A 21,880-nucleotide genomic window follows, 5' to 3' on the forward strand; every position below is an offset into this window, starting at 1 on the left:
AAGAGGGACCTCACCCCTCACCCTCACACAGGCCTCAGGTGGCCTGGGGAACCACTTCAGCCTTAGAGTTTGAAGTTTTGTCTGTTACACAGGGTTAGAGATGTGAAGAACTGGGACGCATTTGTGACTTTTGGTGACCATAGAACTTTGACTTAGAGTGACCAGAGGAGCTGAGTTTTGCCAGGAGAAATCCCCCAGCACCAAGGGGCCTAGAGGGCCCAGGAGCTGCTCCCAGCTGCTTTTCTGGTCATTCTCCAAGTCCCATGGGATCTGGGGCAGGCAGAGCTGGAACAGGTCCTGGGGCGCAGGGAGGAAACGTCTCAAGGAGCCCCAGGTGTTTTCTGTGCAGGGAACGGATTTGAGAACTTCCCTTCCACTTAGAGAGTTTAGGAGGATTTGAGATTTGCCCTGTGGAGAGCGGGGCCTGGAGGTGGCTGCAAGGAGCACCCCTGAGGCTCAGGGAGGGCAGAGTTGGGGCAGAGAGTGAGGAGGGGCTGGTGAGGACCTGAACTCTCCTGCCTGGCCTGCCCTGCCGGGAGGGAAGGCTGCAGGGGCAGGGAGTTTGGCCCAGGGGGAGTTTTCTGAACAGGAGCTTCTTGAACCTGCTGAATGTGGATAGGATGGTGCAGGGAGAGGGGAGAGGGCACCCATAGTGAGGACCATGGGGGAGGAGGGGTGGAGCAGGAGGGCAGCAGGGCCATCAGAGGCAGGGTTGCCACACGGTGTCTGGGAGGGCCCCCGCCCCGTCCCCGGGCTTGGCTGTTTGTTTTGAGTCTTCAACTCCTCTCCTGTGCCTCCCCACCCCCACAGAACTGCAAGCACAGACATCTCATCTGGGCAGCGCCGTGGATCCCTGCTTAGTCTGCCCACCCTGCTTTACAGGAGACTGTGTTTTCGGGGGTGACACACCCTCCATCCCTCACTTCTCTGCAGCTCCAGGGAAGTCCCTCCCACACTGTGAGGAAGCCTTGGGCCTGGCCAGAAATAGGGGCGATGAGCGGGGGCGTTTGGGAAAAGCCCAGGTTCTGGAGGCAACAGGCCTGGACGCGGCTCCTGGCTCTGCCACTTCAAGGCTGTGCAACTTGGGCAGCTGGCTTTACTTCTCTGACCTCAGCGTCTCCCCGCAACACAGGGGGAGCAACAATGCCAGCCTTAAGGGGTTGCGGTGGGATTAACTGGGACCTGGAACCCAGCTACTTGCCACGGGCCAGGCTGCCTTTCCCCAGGGACAAGAATGAGACAGGGAGTCCTCCTTGGGGATCTACAAAGGCAAATCCCAGCTGGGTGTGGCGGCTCATGCCTATTAACCCCAGCACTTTGGGAGGCCGAGGCAGGCGGATCACATGAGGTCAGAAGTTCAAGACCAGCCTGGCCAACATGGTGAAACCCCTTCTATACTAAAAATACAAAAAAGTATCTGGGTGTAGTGGCACAAGCCTATAGTCTCAGATACTTGGGAGGGTGAGGCAAGAGAATCGCTTGAACCCAGGAGGCGGAGATTGCAGTGAGCCGAGATCGCACTGCTACACTCCAGCCTGGGTGACAAGAGCTATCTCTGTTTTTTTTTTTTTTTAAAGGCAAATGCCAGCCCTATACCCTTCTGCCGGGTTAAATGACATGCCCTCAGTGCAGGGCACATAGGCCCTGATGGTCCAGGCACAGCAGGACCCCCAGGGGTCTTTCCCTGACCCAGACTTGGGCACTGTCCCTGTCCCGGGCGCTGGCCTGGCCTGGCTGAAGGCCCCTCAGGGGTGTGGTGTGTGCAGGGCTGGGGGCGTGAACAGCCCTCTGCCTTCAGCCTCCAGCTGCTCTTCTCCCACCCTTGTTGGGAAAGAGTTTGTCAACCGCCCACGGGTGCCTGAGTCCTTCCTTTTCCGGTTCTTCTTATGAATCTGTGGCTGCTTGAACTTGGAGTTGGAGAGCTGGGCGGAGTTGCTATCCTCCCACACCTGGCGCGGGGACCACATGCCAAGTGAGTCCCTGGCGGGGTGTGCCCCCACGCGTTTGTGTGCCCACCTGGCAGCTTTCCTGTGGATCACTGATGTTCAGGATCAGACCTGCCCACCACCTGCACAACGCCCCCATCCCTCCAACTCAACAGCTCCCATCCAGTCCCCTCTCCTGCCCAACCAGGGCTGTCTCTGTGGCTCTGAGTCCCCAGCGATCCACAAACTCATCCTGCTCCTGCCCTGCCTGAACCGGCAGGGGCTCCCTGCTGGAGGAGACCCAGGAAGGAGTCTGAAATCAATTTACGGGGTCAAGACAAGCAATTAAAAAAAATAGAACATGAAGCATTTCATGCGTAGTAAGGGCACTGTTTGCGACCTTCTAGTTTCAGTTATATTCATACAATTGGGTTCAGACAGGGTCACGCTAAAACATGCATCTCTTAACTTTGGGCCACTGCTAAGAAAAATGGAAAGTCCCTGGCTTGGAGGATCCAGTTCTTGCCTCCCAGGACCTGCACAGCCCCGCTCAGCTGCTCTCTGGCCCTCACTCGCCCACTCCTGCGTAGACGTCAGCCTGCCACACTCCGGCGCCTTCGCCCGTGCTGTTCCGGCTGTGCGGAATGTCCTACCCATTCCTTCCTCTCCTGGGCTTTGGGGTCCCCCTCTGTCTTCAGGACATGCTCACTTCCTCCCTGAGCCACTCCTGGGTGTCTGGCTGCCCCGCACAGCACAGACTCTCAGGCGTCACTGTTAAAGCCATGTGATCAGAAGAGCCAATGTCCCCTGGGTTTGGTTTCACCTTTTGCAGATGACAAAACTGAGGCTCAGAGAAGGCAAGAGGTTTGCCCAAATTGCAGTGGTAGACATGGGATTTTAAGCTGGGTCCCTTTGAGTCTGTAATCCCACTCTTGTTTTTCTTTTTTTTTTCTGAGGCAGAATTTTGTTCTTGTACCCAGGCTCGAGTGAAATGGCACGATCTCGGCTCACTACAACCTCCACCTCCCCGGTTCAAGCAATTCTCCTGCCTCAGCCTCCCAAGTTGCTAGGATTACAGGCATGCGCCACCTCGCCTGGCTAATTTTGTATTTTTAGTAGAGGTGGGGTTTCACCATGTTGGCCAGGCTAGTCTCGAACTCCTGAACTTGGGTGATTTCTTGAGCTCAGGACTTTAAGATCAGCCTGCAGAATATAGTGAGACCCCATCTCTACTCAATAAATAAATAAATTAGCCAGGCATGATGGCATGCCTGTAGTCCTAGCTACTCAGGAGGCTGAGGCAGGAGGATCACTTGAGCCTGGGAGTTCAAAGCTGCAATGAGTTATGATCATGCCACTGCACTCCAGCCTGGGTGACAAAGAGAGACCCTCTCTCAAAAAACAAACAGGCAGGGTGCAGTGGGTCACGCCTGTAATCCCAGCACTTTGGGAGGCCAAGGCAGGTGGATCACTAGAGGTCAGGAGTTCAAGACCAGCCTGGCCAACACGGTGAAACACTGTCTTTACTAAAAATACAAAAATTAGCCGGGTATGGTGGCAGGCGCCTGTGATCCCAGCTACTCGGGAGGCTGAGGCAAGAGAATCGCTTGAACCCAGAAGGCAGAGGTTGCAGTGAGCCGAGATCGCGCACGCCATTGCACTCCAGCCTGTGTGACAGAGCGAGACTCTGTCACAAACAAACAAACAAACTCCTCAAAGCAAGCAAAAGAAAACATTCTCAAAGGAAAGAAATATACTTCTTTAAAGGGAGTCAAAAATTCAGAGGCTGTTTCCTTAAACTTGGGTCATCTAATAGGTAGACAGGGCCAGCAATAGGTAGGGGCCTGGGGACAATGGTAGTCAGAAATGGCCCTGCAGCACTGGGGGACTGTTATTGTCACCTCAGCTCAAGCACAGCCTGTGGCTCCCAAAACAGGAGTGACCCCCGAGCCCTCTACAGGCTGGCCCTGTGACAAGGCCAGTGCTGCAGAGGGCCAGATGGCATCCCTGTTCTGCAGCAGGGGTGGACATTTTGGGAAAGGAATGCACCATGGAAAACTTGGTATGCTCTTATTGAAAATGCTCCCATGGGCTAGGCGCAGTGGCTCACGCCTGTAATCCCAGCACTCTGGGAGCGTGAGGTGGGTGGATCTCCTGAGGTCAGGAGTTTGAGACCAGCCTGGCCAACATGGTGAAACCCCGTCTCTGTTAAAAATACAAAAATTAGCCAGGCGTGGTGGGGTGGTGGGCACCTGTAACCCCAGCTACTCAGGAGGCTGAGGCAGGAGAATTGCTTGAACCTGGGAGGCAGAGGTTGCGGTGAGCCGAGATCGCATCATTGCACTCCAGCCTGGGCAATAAGAGTGAAACTCTGTCTCAAAAATAAAAAAGAAAGAAAGAAAAGAAAAGAAAAAGAGAAGAAAAGAAGAAAATGCTTCTGTGGCTTCCTCTCACCCCCAGAATCTGCCACCCACAATCTCCCCCGTCCCTCACACTCTGCTCCAGCTGCTGAGGCTCCTCCCACCACCAAGTCATGGGCCAGGGCTTTGGTCCCGGCTCCCCACTGCATGGAACTCAATCCTTTCTATGGCATCAAGCGCGCATTGTCAGCCAAGGGTGTGAGGACCCAGACAACGCTGATCAAAGGTATCCATCCCAAGTTAGGTCGATTTTAAAGGAAAACACTTTGATTCCCCAGCTACAGAAGAAAGCAGTTCCCACGGTCTTTATTTTAGGCATGGGGTTTGCCCTCCAATTTAATTCTGGCATCTCTCAGAGCTGTGCCTTTTTAAAGGCCCGTCTGAAAGGCTGCGATCGGGGCTGTTGGTTTTATCTCAGAGCCTCAGCCATGTGCCTGAGCACAAATCCCAGGATGCCACAGACGAGCAGGCGGGCAGGACACAGGCATCAAATGCAAAGGCGTGTGGCCAAGTGGCTGGCGAGGGAGGGGCATTTTGCAGGACTTGGAAGACAACCTTTGAACAGAGACTATTTCGGAGCTTTTAGCACCGTTGCCTTTGGAATGGCGCCATCGGACAGGTTGTCACATCTTTCAACACCTCCAAATTGCAAAGATGCCTCAAGACGTGGCCATTTCCACAGCCCATCCATGGCTCATTTTCATGCCTCTAGACCCCCGAACCAGGGTGTACGGTGGCCGCTCGGGGACACAAACCAGGTGCAGAATGTCCAAGGTTTGAATCGGGAATAAGCCTCACAAGGGTCAATCAGTGTCTTTACACCAGTTGCCTCCTTTTTGCCTGTTTTGAAAGTCAAGGCCGGGCGCAGGTGCTCACGCCTGTAATCCCAGCACTTTGGGAAGCTGAGGTGGGCGGATCATCTGAGGTCAGTAGTTCGAGACCAGCCTGGCCAACATGGTGAAACCCCATCTCTACTAAAAATACAAAATTTAGCTGGGCATGGTGGCACGCGCCTGTAGCCCCAGCTACTCAGGAGGCTGGGCAGGAGAATCGCTTGAACCCAGGAGGTGGAGGGTGAGCCGAGACCGTGCCACTACACTCCAGCCTGGGTGACAGAGTGAGACTCTGTCTCAAAACAAAAACAAACAAAAAAAGAAGGTCAAAAGAAGGTCAAAAAAAGGTCAAGTCGCTCCAACTTTGGAGCTCATTTGAGAGTGTGGTCTAGGTCATCAGTGGACTCAGCCTCTCCTTTTATAGCCACCCCTCTACCCTCAAAGGGGCATCAGGATGGTGTGGAAGGTGGCAATAGGGCCAAAAGGGTGAGGTTGGGGTCTGCTTCTTGTCTCTGAATTGGAGTGGGCAAAATGAAGTGAGGGGAACAGGCTGGGCGCGGTGGCTCACGCCTGTAATCCTAGCACTTTGGGAGGCCGAGGCGGGTGGATCACGAGGTCAAGAGTTTGAGACCAGCGTGGTCAAGATGGTAAAACCCTGTCTCTACTAAAAATACAAACATTAGCTGCGTGTGGTGGTGGGCGCCTGTAATCCCAGCTACTTGGGAGGCTGAGGCATGAGAATCACTTGAACCTGCGAGGCAGAGATTGCAGTGAGCCAAGATCTCGCCACTGCACTCCAGGCTAGGCGACAGAGCAAGACTCCATCTCAAAAAAAAAAAAAAAAAAAAAGGAAATGAAGTGAGGGGAACAGACCCCCCAGAGTGCCTCCTTCAGCAGGGAGTGTGTATTCACCCAAAGTCTCACCAAGGAGGGCCAGGCCCTGCCACCAGGAAGGGAGCTGACAGATGGAGACAGAAAGAGGTGGGAGAAAGGAAAGACCGTGGGCTACAGGAGTCCAGACAGGGGGGCCCATCTCAGCCTGGGAGGGGCAAGGGGTTCCTGGGAAGGCAACTCTTGGAGTGTGGGTCATTATTTGGTTTTTAAATTAGAATTCTTTAGGTACCCCTACCACCTCCCAGTAACAGAGTGAAACATGTTCACTGTAGAAATTCTAAAAATGCCCAGCATTTTCGGAGGCCAAGGTGGGAGGATTACTTGACCTCAGGAATTCAAGGCCAGTCTGGGCAACATAGCAAGACCCCATTTCTGAAATAAATAAATAAATAAAATTAGCTGGGCAAGGTAGCAGTGCCTGCAGTTCCAGCTACTCTGGAAGCTGAGGTGGGAGGACCACTTGAGTCCAGGAGTTTGAGGCTGCAGTGAGCCATGACTGTACCACCTCAGTCCAGCCTGGGTGACAGTATGAAACCCCATCCCTCTTTTCTTTTTTTTTTTTGAGATGGAGTCTCACCTTGTTGCCCAGGCTGGAGTGCAGTGGCATGATCTCAGCTCACTGCAATCTCTGCCTCCCAGGTTCAAGAGATTCTCCTGCCTCAGCCTCCTGAGTTGCTGGGATTACAGGCATGTAATCCACACCCAGCTAGTTTTTGTATTTTAGTAGAGGCAGGGTTTCACCAGGTTGGCCAGGCTGGTCTTGAACTCCTGACCTCATGACCTCACCATGTTGGCCAGTCTCAAACTCCTGACCTCATGACCTCACCATGCTGGTCAGTCTCAAACTCCTGACCTCATGACCTCACCATGCTGGTCTCAAACTCCTGTTCACTGAGGCAGTGATCTGCCTGACTTGGCCTCCCAAAGTGCTGGGATTACAGGTGTGAGCCATCACACTGGCTGAGACCCCATCTCTTTAAAAAAAACAAACACATGGCTGGGAGCGGTGGCTCACGCCTGTAATCCCAGCACTTTGGGAGGCCAAGGCAGGCGGATCACAAGGTCAGGAGATTGAGACCATCCTGGCTAACACGGTGAAACCCCATCTTTACTAAAAATACAAAAAATTAGACGAGCATGGTGGCAGGCGCCTGTAGTCCCAGCTACTCGGGAGACTGAGGCAGGAGAATGGCGTGAACCTGGGAGGCGGAGCTTGCGGTGAACCAAGATTGTGCCACTGCACTCCAGCCTAGGGGATAGAGCGAGACTCCGTCTCAAAAAAAACAAAAACAACAACAACAAAAAAAACACAAAAAACATACAAACAACAAGAAAAAGAAATTCTAGAAATGACAACAAAATCTCAAGAAGCAAGCCGAACTTGTTCAGCTGAACAGTTCTGCCACCCGACCTCACAGCTGTGAGTATCTTGCTATCTTTCTTCCCATCCCTTTACGAAGCTGAACTTGGAAGGAAGAGAAGAGCAGGAGGCAGACAGTTGGGGGAGGGGTGTGGAGAGAGGTTTCAAACGCAAGAAAGTTCTCGGGTAAAGCTTCTCAAATTCTTGAAATGGGCACTGCGCCTTGGTGGAGTTGGAAGGAATGATTTGTGTCTGGGAGGGGGGTACAAGGGGATGCCTCAGAGGTGGGGAGCAGCTTGAACACTGCCCTGGAAACCTAGTGGAGCCTCTGAGGGCTTTTAAATTGGAAAGTGACATGAACATCTATCTTCCTTCCTTCCTTCCTTCCTCCTTCCCTCCCTCTTTCTTTCCTTTCTTTCTTTCTTTTCGTATTTATTTATTTATTTATTTTCTGAGATGGAGTCTTGCTCTGTTGCCCAGGCTGGAGTGCAGTGGTGCAATCCCGTCTCACAGCAAACTCTACCTCCCAGGTTCAAACAATCCTCCTGACTCTGCCTCCCCAGTAGCTGGAATTACAGGTGCGTGCCACCATGCCTGGCTAATTTTTTGTATTTTTGGTGAAGAATGGGTTTCACCATGTTGGCCAGGCTGGTCTCGAACTCCTGACTTCAGGTGATCCACAAACCTCGGCCTCCCAAAGTGCTGGGATTACAGGTGTGAACCACTGTGCCTGGCCCATATTTGCATTTTAGAACAAGGACAAGAAAAATACTAGAATTCCAGTCTCCCTCAGCCTTTGAAACCCTGCCTCGCATTAGTGATTCCTTCTGTGGGATCTGTTGCACTCTCGCTCTCGGCCTCCTTTTAAAATATATATGCTTCTGGCTGTTAACACACTAACTCCTTCCCCTGGACAACTTGGCTAGCTCACTTTTATCCTGACTTCTCTTAAATCTCTACCTCCCACAAGATCCCTCACCCTCCAGGTACACAACCTCTCCAGGCCTCCGTCCTTCCCTCTGTCCTCCCCTCCTTACCCTTCCACTTCCTCTACCCTGCCACCTCCCTCCTTCCCTCCCTGTCCGCCGCCTCCTGCCCGCCACAGGATGCTTTCAGCTGGCTGGCTCCGCTGCCACCAAGGAGGTCAGCAAAGATGCTGGTGGGTCCTGAGGCTTCTGGCCTTGACCATGACCCTGCAGACCCTCTCTCTTTGACCTTCCCTCCTCTTCCCCTCCACGCCCAGGCTTCCTGAGCCCGCGTACTCTCTCTGCACTGTCCCTGGCTTTTCTCACACAGCCTGCCTCTTAAAGTTGGATGCTTGTTCCTTGGCTCTGCCCACAGCCTCACGTGCCTCAGGCGAGCTCAGTCATGCCCCACATGCCTCTGAGCGCCTGTGTGCTCAGGATCACAGATGAACACCTTGGGGGAGAGGGAGGGGGACTGGGTTTGTTCAGGGCGGGCAAGGGGAAGAGGGGGTACTACAGAAGAGCCTATGAGTTTGACCTTGACAGACAGTTTGGATGTCACCAGGTGGGCAAGTGAGAGGATACCCTCCAGACCCAGGGAGCAGTGTAGAAAGAAGCAAAGGTTCAGGGGAGTGGGTGTGGCTGGCTTCTTCAGGGGATGGGAGTCCTCTGCCTCCAGCCAACCTCAAAGGTGGGAGTGGCCATAAGGAGCAGGCGCCCAGGAAGAAAGGGTGGCCCAGGGATGAGGAGGGTCTTATCTGAATGCACCAGGGTTAGGGGCCTGCTGATGGCAGTGAGGCTGTTTGCGGTTATGCTCTGTGGACCCCTGGCCCCTGGCTCACCAGCGGCAAGCAAAGATCTGGCCCAGGCCCTGCCCTTCCTCCACCTCAGCACCTGCAATGGGGTGCGTGGGGAGCAGAAACAGCCAGGGTCAGCATTCCACCTCCTCTGGCTCTTCTCAGCACCCTGCACAGCCTCCAAGGCCTAGAATGAAGCCCCCAGGTGCAGCCACTCATCAAATAGACCCTCAGCAGCCAAGCACATCCAAGTCCCAGCCAAGACTCTGCAGCCCCTCTTCTGTGCCTGGCCTGGTGCTGGACTCGGCCTCAAAGAACCGGCTCAGGTGGGGCCTGGCCCTCCAGGCCCTCTGTTTTGGCAAAGGCGCCATCAGGGCTCTGGCCTGAGTGCACCCTGGGACAGTGAATCACCCCTGCCTGCAGGAGGACTGGGGAGGCCATGGTGAGCCCCTTGGCCTGCAAGGACCTGAGTCTCAGGGTGCAGAGGAATAGGTGGGGCCAGTGGCTGGGCCCAGAGAAGCCTGGTGGGCAGGACCCCCACGATCCACGACCCATGACTCACGACCGAAGATGAGCACTGAGTCCCCTCCCTCACTGTGCCCTCGAGCCCTGTCCCTAGGGCCAAAGCCTCACAGACCCTCCCTGAGGGGTCCCAGGGTCCCAGACCCTCCCTGAGGGGTGCCACGCCCTGAGGCCATCATGGTGCTGGATGTGCCTTCCTATTGCTGTCTGGGAGGATGCTGAGCACCCAGGCAGGGGGGCTCGTGGAGGTTCAGCGTGCTCCGGAGACTTGGTCAAAGGCTCCCAGGACCCAAATCCAGGCTGCTCAGACCTCACCAGGAGCCCAGGCACCCCACTTGCCAATCTCATGTCCATACCCCTCCCCTCCCTCTCACCAGGCTCACCCCATCCCTTTCTCTGGTTTCAGCCCCATCTGGGTCCTGTTGCCCACGTCCCCACTAGGGTACGGCCTTGCTTAGATCCACGAGGAGCAAGCAGAGGGTCAGATCCTGCCTCCGGGTCCACATTTCCCCAGGATGCCTGTGTCCTCCCTCCCATTCACTACACAGGGGGTCTCATTACCCTACCAACGCTGGAGAGGAGCCAGGGCTCAGGGAGGGCAGAGGAAGGGCAGAGGACGACTACCCAGCCCTTCCATCTCCTCCCCCAGGCGCCCCTCCTGTGGCATCGTGTCTCCACCCTGCTCAGAGCTTAATTCATCCTTGATTGTCACCATTTCCTGAGCATCCGCTGGGTGCCGGTCCCGTGCTGGGAGTCAAGGATTAGAAGCCCCATGAGTCCGCACAGTACCTTTTGATTTTTTCAACGACTTAAAAATATAAAAACCATTCATAACTCACAGGCCATACAAGAGGCAGTGGGCTGGGTTTAGCCCACCGGCCGTGGTTTCAACTCTTGCTCTATCTATAGCAACAAAACGAACTTCAGCCATATCGTGGACTGGATCTATCTTAAAAAACATAATGCTCAGTGAAAGAAGCGGGTCACCGGAGAATACACACAGTATCCTTCAATTACACAAAGTTCACAAACAGGCGAAGCTAGTCCATTTGGTTTCAGGATGTGTACTAATGATAAAACTACAAAGAAATGCCAGTAAGTGATTCCCCCACAAGCTGGGATGGGGGTAACTTTGGTGGGGCACGGAGCGGGGCGGTGTCTGTGGGGCGAGGGGAGTAGAAGGGGCTCTGAGGCACTGGGATGTTCTCATTCTTGACCTGGTGAGAGTCACACAAGACTTTGTTTTCTAGTGCTTACCACGCAGCACTGCGGTTTTTGTGCGATAGTTCACTGTGACAGAGGAGACAGCAGTGAGACAGGACCCGCTGGGAGTGTGCCCGGACCCCTACCTGAGGGGCATTTGTGATCCACCCAGCGACAATCTGCATCCCACTCCTGTGTCAGACTTCCCCTGCGGTCAAGCTGAGCCTCTCCCGGCCCTCCTGGCCCTGCCTTTTGGGCTCTCAGCCCTCATTCCCTCAGCCACCTCCCGCTCTGTCCCCACTCCGCAGGCAGCCTTTCCAGCACTCCCCTGCCTCTCCCCACCCACCTCTGCCTGTGCCTCGAAAGTCCTTTATTGGGATTTAGACAAAGATGAAAAACAGAGGCGACTCCTGACAGAGGTCGGAGCGGCGGGAAGGGAGGCAGGAGGTCTCAGCCTGGAGCAGGCAGGGGCTCCTGAACATCTTTATTATTATTACTTTTTTGAGACAGAGTCCTGCTCTGTCACCCAGGCTGGAGTTCAGTGGCACGATCTCAGCTCAGTGCAGCCTCTGCCTCCCAGGTTCAAGCAGCTCTCCTGCCTCAGCCTCCTGAGTAGCTGGGATTACAGGCGCCCACCACCTGGATCCAGAACAAACTTGTCTGGTAACTCCGGCCAAGGCTCATGGTCCCACCAGGCTGAGAGTGGGGCCTATGGCTTGTTCATGTCTGGGTCCCTCTGGTGCCTAGAACCGGTCCTTTTCAATGGATATGTGAGAAATAAATACAGCCCAGAGTTCTGGAAAGGCCACAGAGAGGGGACTGACATTTGCAGAGGACACTAAGGTGCAGAGAGGTTAAGTAATTGCCTGAGGTCACACAGCTGTCACCAGAAGAAGGCAGGCCTGGAACTCAGGTCTGTCCAGCCCCAAAGTCCTTGGGGAGGACTGAGGCCCATGGAAGCTGAGTTGCAGCTGCTCCTGGAAAAGCCAAGCCCCCAACAATTCTTGTCTTGGGGAGACCACCAGTGGCTGCCTTTGAGAAAAGCAGGCTTTGCAGAGGGGTCAAGAAGCCAGAGGGCAGGCCCAAGTCCCGGCTCAAGTGGGAGGAGGAGGATGGCTGGGAGCAGGAGCGGGCACCCAGGATGAGCGGGAGGCCGTGGGCTCACCAGCTGCACCTCAAGTTTCCATGGCTCTGGCGAGGCTGGCAGGCGGCTGACACTCACTGAGGGCTAATGACATGCTGGGCACTCAGTCCTCAGGATGTGTTTAGGCAGGCAGTGTTATCACATCCATTTAACAGAGGAGACAATTGAGGCATAGCGATAGAAGTAATCTGCCCAGGGTGCCTGGGCAAGTAGCAGAGCTCAAATTCAAAGTGGGCCGGGCGCGGTGGCTCACGCCTGTAATCCCAGCACTTTGGGAGGCCAAGGTGGGTGGATCACCTGAGGTCAGGAGTTCGAGACCAGCCTGGCCAACACGGTGAAAACCTGACTCTACTAAAAATACAGAAATTAGCCAGGCATGGTGGTGGGTGCCTGCAATCCCAGCTACTCAGGAGGCTGAGGCAGGAGAATCGCTTGAACCTGGGAGGCGGAGGTTGCAGTGAGCCGAGATGGTGCCACTGCACTCCAGCCTGGGCAACAGAGCGAGACTCTGTCTCAAAAAAAATAAATAAAAAATCAAACTGAAGATGAATGCCCCTGGCCTGTACTCCTAAGCCAGCATCCTCTCACAAGTTCAGGGATACGGTGCAGAATCAGGGACGCTGGCCTTCAGTGACACCCCTGTGGACACAGCTGAGGGATGCAAGCTGGGTTGGTACTGACAGGTGGCAGAGCTGGTTGCACCAGGCTGATGGTTAAGGCCGATGGTTACGGTCAGGGGAGGTTTGGAAGATGTGGGAGGGGCAAGATTCCTTCCAGCAAACCCTCAAAGCTCTGAGACGAGAAGGCAGGGGTGTGACATGGAGTGACAGATAGATGAAGGGGGATGCACAGGGGTAGGACAAAGAGTGGGTTGGGGGTTGGGCACAGTGGCTCACGCTTGTAATCCCAGCACTTTGGGATGCCAAGGCGGGTGGATCACCTGAGGTCAGGAGTTCGAGACCAGCCTGGGCAACACTGTGAGTCTCTATTTCTACGAAAAAATTTTAAAAATAGCTGAGTGTGGTGGCACATGCTGTGGTTCCAGTTACTCGGGAGGCTGAGGTGGGAGGATCATTTGAGTGAGGGAGGCAGAGGTTGTAGTGAGCTGAGATTGCACCAGTGCACTCCAGCCTGGTGGACGGAGCGAGACCCTGTCTCAAAAAAATAAAAACAGGACGGGCACAGTGGCTCACGCCTGTAATCCCAGCACTTTGGTAGGCTGAGGCGGGCAGATCACCTGCGGTCAGGAGTTCAAGACCAGCCTGGCCAAGATGGCAAAAACTCTGTCCTACTACAAATACAAAAATTAGCTGGGCATGGTGGTGGGCACCTGTAGTGCCAGCTAGTCGTGAGGCTGAGGCAGGAGAATCACTTGAACCCAGGAGGCAGAGGTTGCCGTGAACCAAGATGGCGCCATTGCACTCCAGCCTGAGTGACAAGAGTGAAACTCTCTCAAAAAAAAAAAAAAAGCATGGGTGGGGGTTTGTCTGCTGCTCCAAGGGACTCTAGGACACCATAAGGGTGTTTTCACCTCTTGTGAAAGAACAGTTTCTCTTTTATGTAATGTTTGTTGCAATACCGGGTGGGAGGGGGTGGCACTGGGAATGTTTTGTTATAGTTGAGACTGTTACAAAAGAGCTTTTCCTCAGTAGCACCCCATAAAACCTCTTACTGCTCAGTTACCAGGGTGTGCTGGGTGTCTTTTGGGGAGGAAGAACCACACAAAGGGAAAGGATGGGAATTGGGGGGAAATTAAATTAAAAATGACTGTAGTTGAGACACATTGACACTAAGAGGCTGCATTTCCGGGGTCTGGCCGTGTTTGCACCAACTGTCTGGGGTGTGGGGGGAGGCGTGCACAGGATTAAAGGAGATGGTGTCCTAGGGCTCTGGGTTCCAGCCTGGGGAGGTACACACAGGTCAGCCTTTGCCTCCCCAGGGTAAGTTTCCGGTGAAGAACATTCTTTACAAGTAAGAGGATCCTCTGAGCCTACTGGCCGAGGGGCCCAGCTTGGGGCTGAGGCTGGCCTGGGGCTGAGGCTGGCCTGGGGCTCAGCCTGGCCTCTACTTACCGGCTAGGTCTTGAGCAAACGAACTGGCTTCCCTGGGCCTCCTTTTCCCTGTCCTTAAAATGGTGCAGGTGAGGACAATAGGGGCCCCAAGGGGTGCTGTGAGGGTGGCCAGTACGTGCCCTGCTAAGGGCTCCATAAAGCCTAATTTGTGGTCATGAGAGGGGGTGCAGCAGGACAGGGCGGGGACAGCTCTTGAAAGCCCCATAAACTCTAAGAGAATAGAAAGGAAGGCACCCTGTCTCCACAGTGGAGGCCACCCCTTTGGCCAGAGGGAGGGTTGGCTGCTGCCCGGCCAAGGAGGGGCAGAGAGAATCTGGCAGAATTCACTGAGCCCTTGTGCTGGCAGCCCTGGAATGGGACCCTCCTGGGCCGTCCCTGGCCTGATGAACTGGCCCTGAGGCCACCTACCCCACAGCCTGGCTCGGATCCCAGCCACCCAGCTTCCTAGAAAGCCTGGAACCAGGAAAGGAGCGCCGCTGGCGTGGAAAGACACACTTGCATCCTAAAACACTTGGCCTCTGGTTGTGTTTCAGGAACTGGGAGGTGAGACCCTTTCTGGTGACTGACAGTTTTGTGCCTCTGGGCGCAGCGCCCTGTGGCTGGCCCTGGTATCCCCCCCTCCCCCCGCTCCCCGCTCTCCCTGGCCAACGCCAGCAACAACCCAGAGGGTAGCCCCACCACTTGCCAGGTTCAACGCAGTGTCCCCCGCAGCAGCCACGTGAGGTTCCTCGGATGGGGAGCTGTCCCTCCCCCCTGCCCTGCCCCTGACCCCAGCCACACAGCGCCCACCCTCCTTGTTTAAGGGCCAGGAGGCCAGACTGCTGGGGCAAAGCTGTCACAGCAGCGAGGGAGAGAGCGCTGTCCCCCTCCCCTTCAAAAGCCACCTTGGCAAGGCATTAGCTAAACATCTTCTCGGTCCCAGAAGGCTTCCCCTGTGAAGTCTGCAGCGTTCAAACGACAACCAGCAAATCCCCAGAGACAGGTCCCTGGGAATTAGCTGCGCCGGGCGGGATGAAAGCCGCTCTGATGTTCTGGAGCGAGAGAGTAGAGAGAAGGAAGAAGACAGACACTACCTGCCAGTCGCAGGGTCCCGGGCAGCAGCAGCAGGCCAAGGAGGAGCCAGGGGGCTGCGGGGAGCCCAGGAGGGCGTGGGAGGCCCGGCAGGGCCCGCCACCTCACAGGCTGGTTCTCCATCTGGGGGCCTGCTTGTCCGCGGCGACTCTTTAGTTCACAGGAGGGGACGGCCGGCGCTGACAGCTTCCCCTTTGCTTTCCCCACGAAGCTCCTCCCTGGCAGCCCCTGACCTTCCGCTCAGAAGCAAAGCTGGAACAGCCCAGCAGGGTGGCCGCCAGATGAGGAACCTGGCACTGAGACTGGTCCAGGCCACACAACCAGAAGAAGAGCTGGAGACGGGACCCAAGCCTCCCCACTCCAACCCCTGGTGGGCTTCACCCTGTCTCAGCCCCTTTCCAGCAGGGGCCCCGTCCAGGAGACACTGGTAACTGTGCAGAGGGGTCATGGGATTTCCATGAGTGACTTCGGGCCTTGGTTTAGCCTCTCACTTCTGAAACACTTTTAAAACGACCACAAGCATGTTCACACAAACTTCTCTAAAATATTCCGAGAATCCCTTAATAATGTGTTTACCAAAGGTAGGTTTTTTGGTGAGGGGTGGTAGGGAGGCTGGGGTGAAGGGCAGGAGCCTCATGTTCCCAGCCCTAGAGAGGGCCAAACACCCAGGGCAGGTGAAAGGCAGGCTGCCCATCATTCACCCAGCGAGAGCCTCTGTGGGTCCCCTGCAGAAGCCCAGGAGACGCCTCCTCTCTGGTCCATCTCTAACGTCAGCTCCTCCCTGTGGCTTCCCTAAAGCTTAGCTCACTCGGCCTCCCAACTGTGAGACCCTCGAACTGCTTCCCCATTGGCTGCAGGTCACAGCCCCTGCTCTCACTTCTAGCAGCATCAGCCGGGGACAGGAATTGTTTGCTGCCGGGACCCCCTTCCCCAGCAGACTGGGAGCCTCTCACCCTTGGCACCCACACGTCTGCCTGCGTGTCTGGAGTGGCAGAGGAAAGGGGCTGGGGTGTGGTGATGGCTGGTGGAGCTGGAGGCACCTGGTACATGGAAGACGCAGGCGGGAAGGTGGCTGAGTTTCAGCGCATGCTGAGCGCTTACCTCCCTTCTCTGCAGGTGTCCCTTCACTCACCAGATAAATGTGATGATCCCAGTTGTACAAAAGAGAAGACCTCGGCCCCAGGAGGCAAAACAACATGCCCAGGATCAGGGCAGGTCTGTGGGGTGGGCATTTGAACTGCCAGCGGTATGATGTCCGAGCCTTCTCCCACCCTGCTACTGCCTGCTCAGGTGTGTCCAGCTGCAGCCCCCGGTGACGGCATCATGAGATCCATTTCAGTTCTTTGCACACCTGCTTTTCCCTGGGCTGCTCCAAACATGAACAGTGAAAGCCTAAAGACGTTTCCACCAATGCCACGAGCACTGGGAGGCTGGCAAGAGCAGGGGCCGCCCACCAGGGGAGGAAGACATATGAACAGGAGAAGTTTCCTACCGCGCGGGGGGCAGGCGGGGACCCCAGTGTTATTGACTGTTGATCCATCACAGTGATACATGCTCACATATGTCACAGTGAGACACAGACCCGCTGCTTCACGCTATTCCCGGCTCCTGGGAGTAGCAGGTTGTCTAAGCACCTTGATGCCATGGTGATAGACCTCGTGTCAATGCCTCAGGGTACACGGGGAGCATTGGAAAAGCATCGGTCTGTGCCTCTACAAGTCTCATTACGACTTGGCACTGGGAGGCAGCTGAATGCCAAACTGCCTCGGAACAAGGGAGCCTGCTCTTCCAGCCCCGGTGCCACCTCCGCTCCTGCCCCTGTGCCAGCTCACTGACCCTATCTCTCAGCCTGTCACGGTGCCCCCCACACCCCAGCTCTGTACCCCGGACTCCCGGGAGTTCTGCCGCCTCTGAGTCTGGGTCTAGCCTGCTGCACACCTGGTTTCCACGCTCGCCTGCCTGAGCTGCCTGTCTTCCTCCCCTCTCCTTCTTGAGCCTGGCCCAGGGGGTGCAGGAATGGACGGATAGGTGAGCATAAGGCAGGAAGAAGCCTTCCTCCAGGCTTGATATGAAGGCAGGTGCCCAATACCACGCTGGTGCACAAGAGGCCTCAAGGGAAGGGGTAGCCTCTGGGAGGCAGGGTGGGAGGAGGCGTGCACGCTCCCCAGGCAGGCCCTGGGCTGTGGAGCGCAGACATGACTGGACAAGAAGCAGCTGAGGGTCCCAGCTCATTGCCCAGTTTCTGAGATGCTCTGCAGCCGCGCAGCCTCCTGGGGAGAGGCAGGGACGCACCTTGGCAAGGAGCCCAGCAGCCCTGGCTGCGCTGTCGGGGCCTCGTGTCTGGCCCTGATCCTCCTCGGGAGCCAGGGGGATAGAAATAAAACCGCAGCGCATCCAGGAGCCTCATTTCTACCAAAACTTCCTAGCACCTCTCATGTGCTTCCTCTCCTGTGCCCTCAGCCAGAGCTGTGAATAAACAGTAAAGGCCCCAAAGGCTGAAGGCGGAGCAGAGGAATGAGGAGGCTCTGTGGGTGTCCCAGGGGCAGCTTCAGTGGCACAGCCTTTGAGCTAGGCCTTGGCAGCTGAATTTGCAGGTGAGGTCCCTGGGGACCACACCTCTCAGCCACTGGCTTTTGCCCAGACCTCCGTCCATTCCCCGTTTATCCGTGCATCTATGCCTCACAGTATACTGAACATCTGCCCTGCCCTGGGCCCTGGCCTCACAGAGGCTGTAGAAGTGAAAGAGCCTAGACTCCCTGGGAAGCCTAGGGGCACGGCAACCTCAGCAGAGTGAAGCAATAATAGAGCAGTTCCGGGAAGCTTCCAAGCGCCTGACACTGCTCCAGGGGACCTGCTCTCCTTGCCAGTTTAATCCTCACTGCAGCCCTATGGGGCAGGCACTCTAATCACCTCCATTTTACAGATGAGGAAACTGAGGAAAAGGGAGGTTAAAGTAATTTCTGAGTGGCTGCCCAGGAGGGCTTCATGGAGGAGGTGGCAGCCCTGAAGGAGGTGGAAGCTGGGTGGGGAAATGGGGGAGCCCAGGTGTCCCCTGCAGTCCCCAGAGGCCTCCTCGACACTAAGACTAAGGCTTTCCAAATGAGACCACAATTACTGGCCTCTGTTTTCTTTTTCTTTTCTTTCTTTCTTTTTTTTTTTTTTGAGACAGAATTTTTCTCTTGTTGCCCAGGCTGGAGTGCAATGGCGCGATCTCGGCTCACTGCAACCTCTGCCTCCCGGGTTCAAGTGCTTCTCCTGCCTCAGCCTCCCGAGTAGCTGGGATTACAGGCATGTGCCACCACGCCCGGCTAATTTTGTATTTTTAGTAGAGATGGCATTTCTTCATGTTGGTCAGGCTGGTCTCGAACTCCCAACCTCAGGTGATCCGCCCACATCAGCCTCCCAAAGTGCTGGGATTATAGGTGTGAGCCACTTTGCCCAGCTGGTCTCTGTTTTCAGTTTAGTTCCACAAACACTTATTATGTGCCTACTGCGTGCCAGGCATTGGGCAGACAAAACGTAAGTCATGGTTTTGCCCTCAAGGCGCTCCCTGTCCAGGGAGAAAAACAGATCCCCTACCCACGACCACCTCCAAGATTTCTTTTTCTTTTTTTTTTTTTTTTGAGACAGGCTCAAAAAAGACTCCACTAGGCTGGAGTGCAGTGGCATGATCTCAGCTCACTGAAATCTCTGCCTTGCGGGTTCAAGTGATTCTCCCGCCTCAGCCTTCCGAGTAGTTGGGATTACAGGCGCCTGCCACCACACCTGGCTAATTTTTGTATTTTTAGTAGAGATAGGGTTTTACCATGTTGGCCAGGCTGGTCTCGAACTCCTGATCTCAGGTGATCTGCCCGCCTTGGCCTCCCGAAGTGCTGGGACTACAGGCGTGAGCCACCGCACCCGGCCTCAATCCAGGATTTTCAAATGCCCCAGCGAGCAAGTGGCAGCTGAGAGGCCTCCAGCCGGGACACAGTGAGGTCCTGAGCTCTTCATGGTTCCTTTCTGCACAGGAAGCAGAACTGCCATGGGAAGGAGCTCCCTCTGCTCCCCGCTGCGGCTGCGAAAATCACTTCCTTCCTCCCCAAAGACTCCAGCACCAAGAGGAGCTGAGCCGACCAGCAGGAGGGACCCCTCAGAATGACCCTCTGAGCTGGCTTCACTGAGGCAAAAAGGGTTCCAGGGTACTCAGGGGCCGATCCACCCTCGCTCTCAAACACCCTCACTATCAAAAAGGGCAGCCTCCATCCTAGGAGCAGCCGGGTTTACCTCTGGGGCCGTCTTGTGCCTCGCAGTGGCCCTGCAGCTGGGTGGCGCTGACCCCACCAGAGGCAGGCAGACCCACCTGGAGGCCATCTGCCCGCAGGCTGCCCGGGCTGGAAGCCTGGCCTGGCTTGTCTCCAGAATCCCCTCTCAGTTCCAGCTGCTTGTATTTTTGGCTCTTAAGCATTTGTTTCATGCCAGACACCGTTCTAAAGGCTTTTCTTGTACTTCGGCCCTCATAGAAACCTTGTATGGGAGGTGTTATGACTGCTCCTGCTTCGCAGATGAGGAAACTGGAGTTCAGAGAACACAAGGCACTTGCCCAAGGCCACACAGCGAAGACGCAGTGGAACAAGGGCTCCAGCTCCCGGGACCTGGCTTTAACCACTGCGCTCTCCTGCAATTCACCTGGTCCTTTAATCAGGGCAGATATTATACGCCTCAGCTGACATATTTAGTGAGGGAGAAAAACAGTGACTCACCTGCTTGAGGTCACAGAGGGGACCCGGGCTTTTCTACTGGACACATACCATGGTCCCCCTGCTATGCTCAGTTTCCGGGAGGCAGCAAGGAGCTAGTGCCCACTCCCCAACCCCACCACACCAAAAGGAATCTTCAAGATCTAGAAGAAACAAAAAACAAAGGTGGCATGATTTTTTCTTTTTGTCTTTTTTTTTTTTTTTTTTTTTGAGATGGAGTCTCGCTCTGTCACCCAGGCTGGAGTGCAGTGGTGCGATCTTGGCTCACTGCAACCTCCTCCTCCCAGGTTCAAGTGATTCTCCTGTCTCAGCCTCCCAAGCAGCTGGGATTAAAGGCACCCACCACCACACCCGGCTACTGTTTGTATTTTTTAGTAGAGACGGGGTTTTACCATGTTGGCCAGGCTGGTCTCGAACTCCTGGCCTCAAGTGATCCGCCCGCCTCGGTCTCCCAAAGTGCTGGGATTACAGCTGTGACCTACCATACCCGGCCACAATTTTCAACATTTATTCCACGTCCACCATGTGCCAAGGTTCTGGGAGGCTCGGGCCCTTGACACAACCATGTCCCTGAAAGAGACGAGCACAGAACCAGGAGGCCCTCAGACAACAGACGCCAGAGCCACCAAGTCCCCCACTAACGGTGCCACCCACTTCCCCTCCTGGCCACGCAGGACAGCCCCAGGGTTGGCCTGTGCTGATGGTGCCACCTGGTGGTAGACATGGGAACGCCCTCACCTGAGATTTCCTCTCCGTGACCCTTCTTCCCCTTCTAGGGGTCCTGGGCTGCCCTGAGGCCACCGCCTAGCAAGATCAAGATACGGCTTGAGCGGCAGTGGGATAGGGCAGTGGGGGTTCCGGGGGGGTCCGGTGCAGGCAGAACCAGGAGTGTGCCGGCGGAGGGCTGTGGGTACAGGGTGCAGGGCGTGGCGGCTGCAGGACCTCAGCTTGCCTCTTTAAATCCCTTCCTGGGCACCGCGGTGGCCCGGCTCTTTCCCCTTGTGCTGTTTCTGCTGGAAACGCCGCACAATCTCCTCTGGGGCAGCCTCCAGCGGAGACGGTTATTGGCCGCCAGGCAAGCCAGTCCCATCCTTCCCAGCAACTGGGACTTTCCGGGCAGGGCTCCCCAGCGCGGGTTCAGCTAATTAAGGAAGCAATTAGCCTCCCCTGAGGCTATTCATGCTTCCTCACCCACAGTTCTCAGGTTCTGTGAGACCAGAGCCTCAGCCTCCCATGAGCAGAGGGTGTGTGTGGCTGCCACTAATCTGCAGACACGCTGGCTCCACCCCAGAGAGTTGCAGGGCCAGGAAATCTGCATTTAAACAGACCCTGGCTCTCACACTTCGGAAACTGCTCGAAGCACCTCTCAAATATGGGACAGGTTTGATACTCCCTCCCCCTCTCCGTTCCCCCGCTTCTCCCTTCTTCGCCCTCCTTCCCACTTCCTCCCTCCTCCCTGCCCCTTCTGCCCCCCACCTGCCCTCCCTCCCTTCCTTCCTTCCTCCTCCTCCCGACAACCTTTCTCCCCTCCCCACTCCCTCCGCTCTCCCTCCTCCTTGTAGGGTCAGCGCCGCGTCCTGGGAAGGGCCAGGGGCTCTGGTGTGAGCTCAGTTTGCATCCCAGCCTTGTCTCCTCAGGCGTTGAAGTGGGGGGCAGTTTCTGCATCCACAAAATGGGGATGAAATACCCACTTTGTCAGGGTTTAGTGAAGCACAATGGAAGTAAACGAAGTGAGAGCACTCTGCAAACAGTGAGATGTTGATAGAAAAGTAGTTTTAGGCCAGGCGAGGTGGCTCACGCCTGTAATCCCAGCACTTTGGGAGGCTGTGGCGGGTGGATCACCTGAGGTCAGGAGTTTGAGACCAGCCTGACCAACATGGAGAAACACCGTCTCCACTAAAAATACAAAATTAGCCGGGCATGGTGGCACATGCC

The 21,880-nt window shown here is 55.6% G+C and overlaps 1 protein-coding gene across 3 annotated transcripts in view; it reads right to left on the minus strand.

Annotated features, from left to right (window-relative positions):
• Positions 1 to 21,399, minus strand: part of NFAM1 (NFAT activating protein with ITAM motif 1) — a 58,698-nt gene extending 37,299 nt beyond the window's left edge. The window contains exons 1-2 of one of the 3 annotated variants that reach the window (XM_055105402.2): positions 20,684 to 21,399; positions 19,949 to 20,515 (exon numbers count right to left, since the gene is read on the minus strand). Coding sequence is in view for 1 of the 3 variants with exons in the window: in XM_003814651.4 (XP_003814699.4) it covers positions 15,209 to 15,329 (121 nt within the window). In the remaining 2 variants the exon portion in view is untranslated. Of the gene's footprint in view, positions 1 to 15,208; positions 15,439 to 19,948 lie in introns of those variants that run through there. The other 2 variants (XM_034948498.3, XM_003814651.4) reach the window with 2 other exon arrangements.
• Between the last annotated feature and the right edge of the window lie 481 nt (positions 21,400 to 21,880).

This window comes from Pan paniscus, chromosome 23 (assembly GCF_029289425.2).
Source record: "Pan paniscus chromosome 23, NHGRI_mPanPan1-v2.0_pri, whole genome shotgun sequence".
Taxonomy (NCBI): domain Eukaryota; kingdom Metazoa; phylum Chordata; class Mammalia; order Primates; family Hominidae; genus Pan; species Pan paniscus.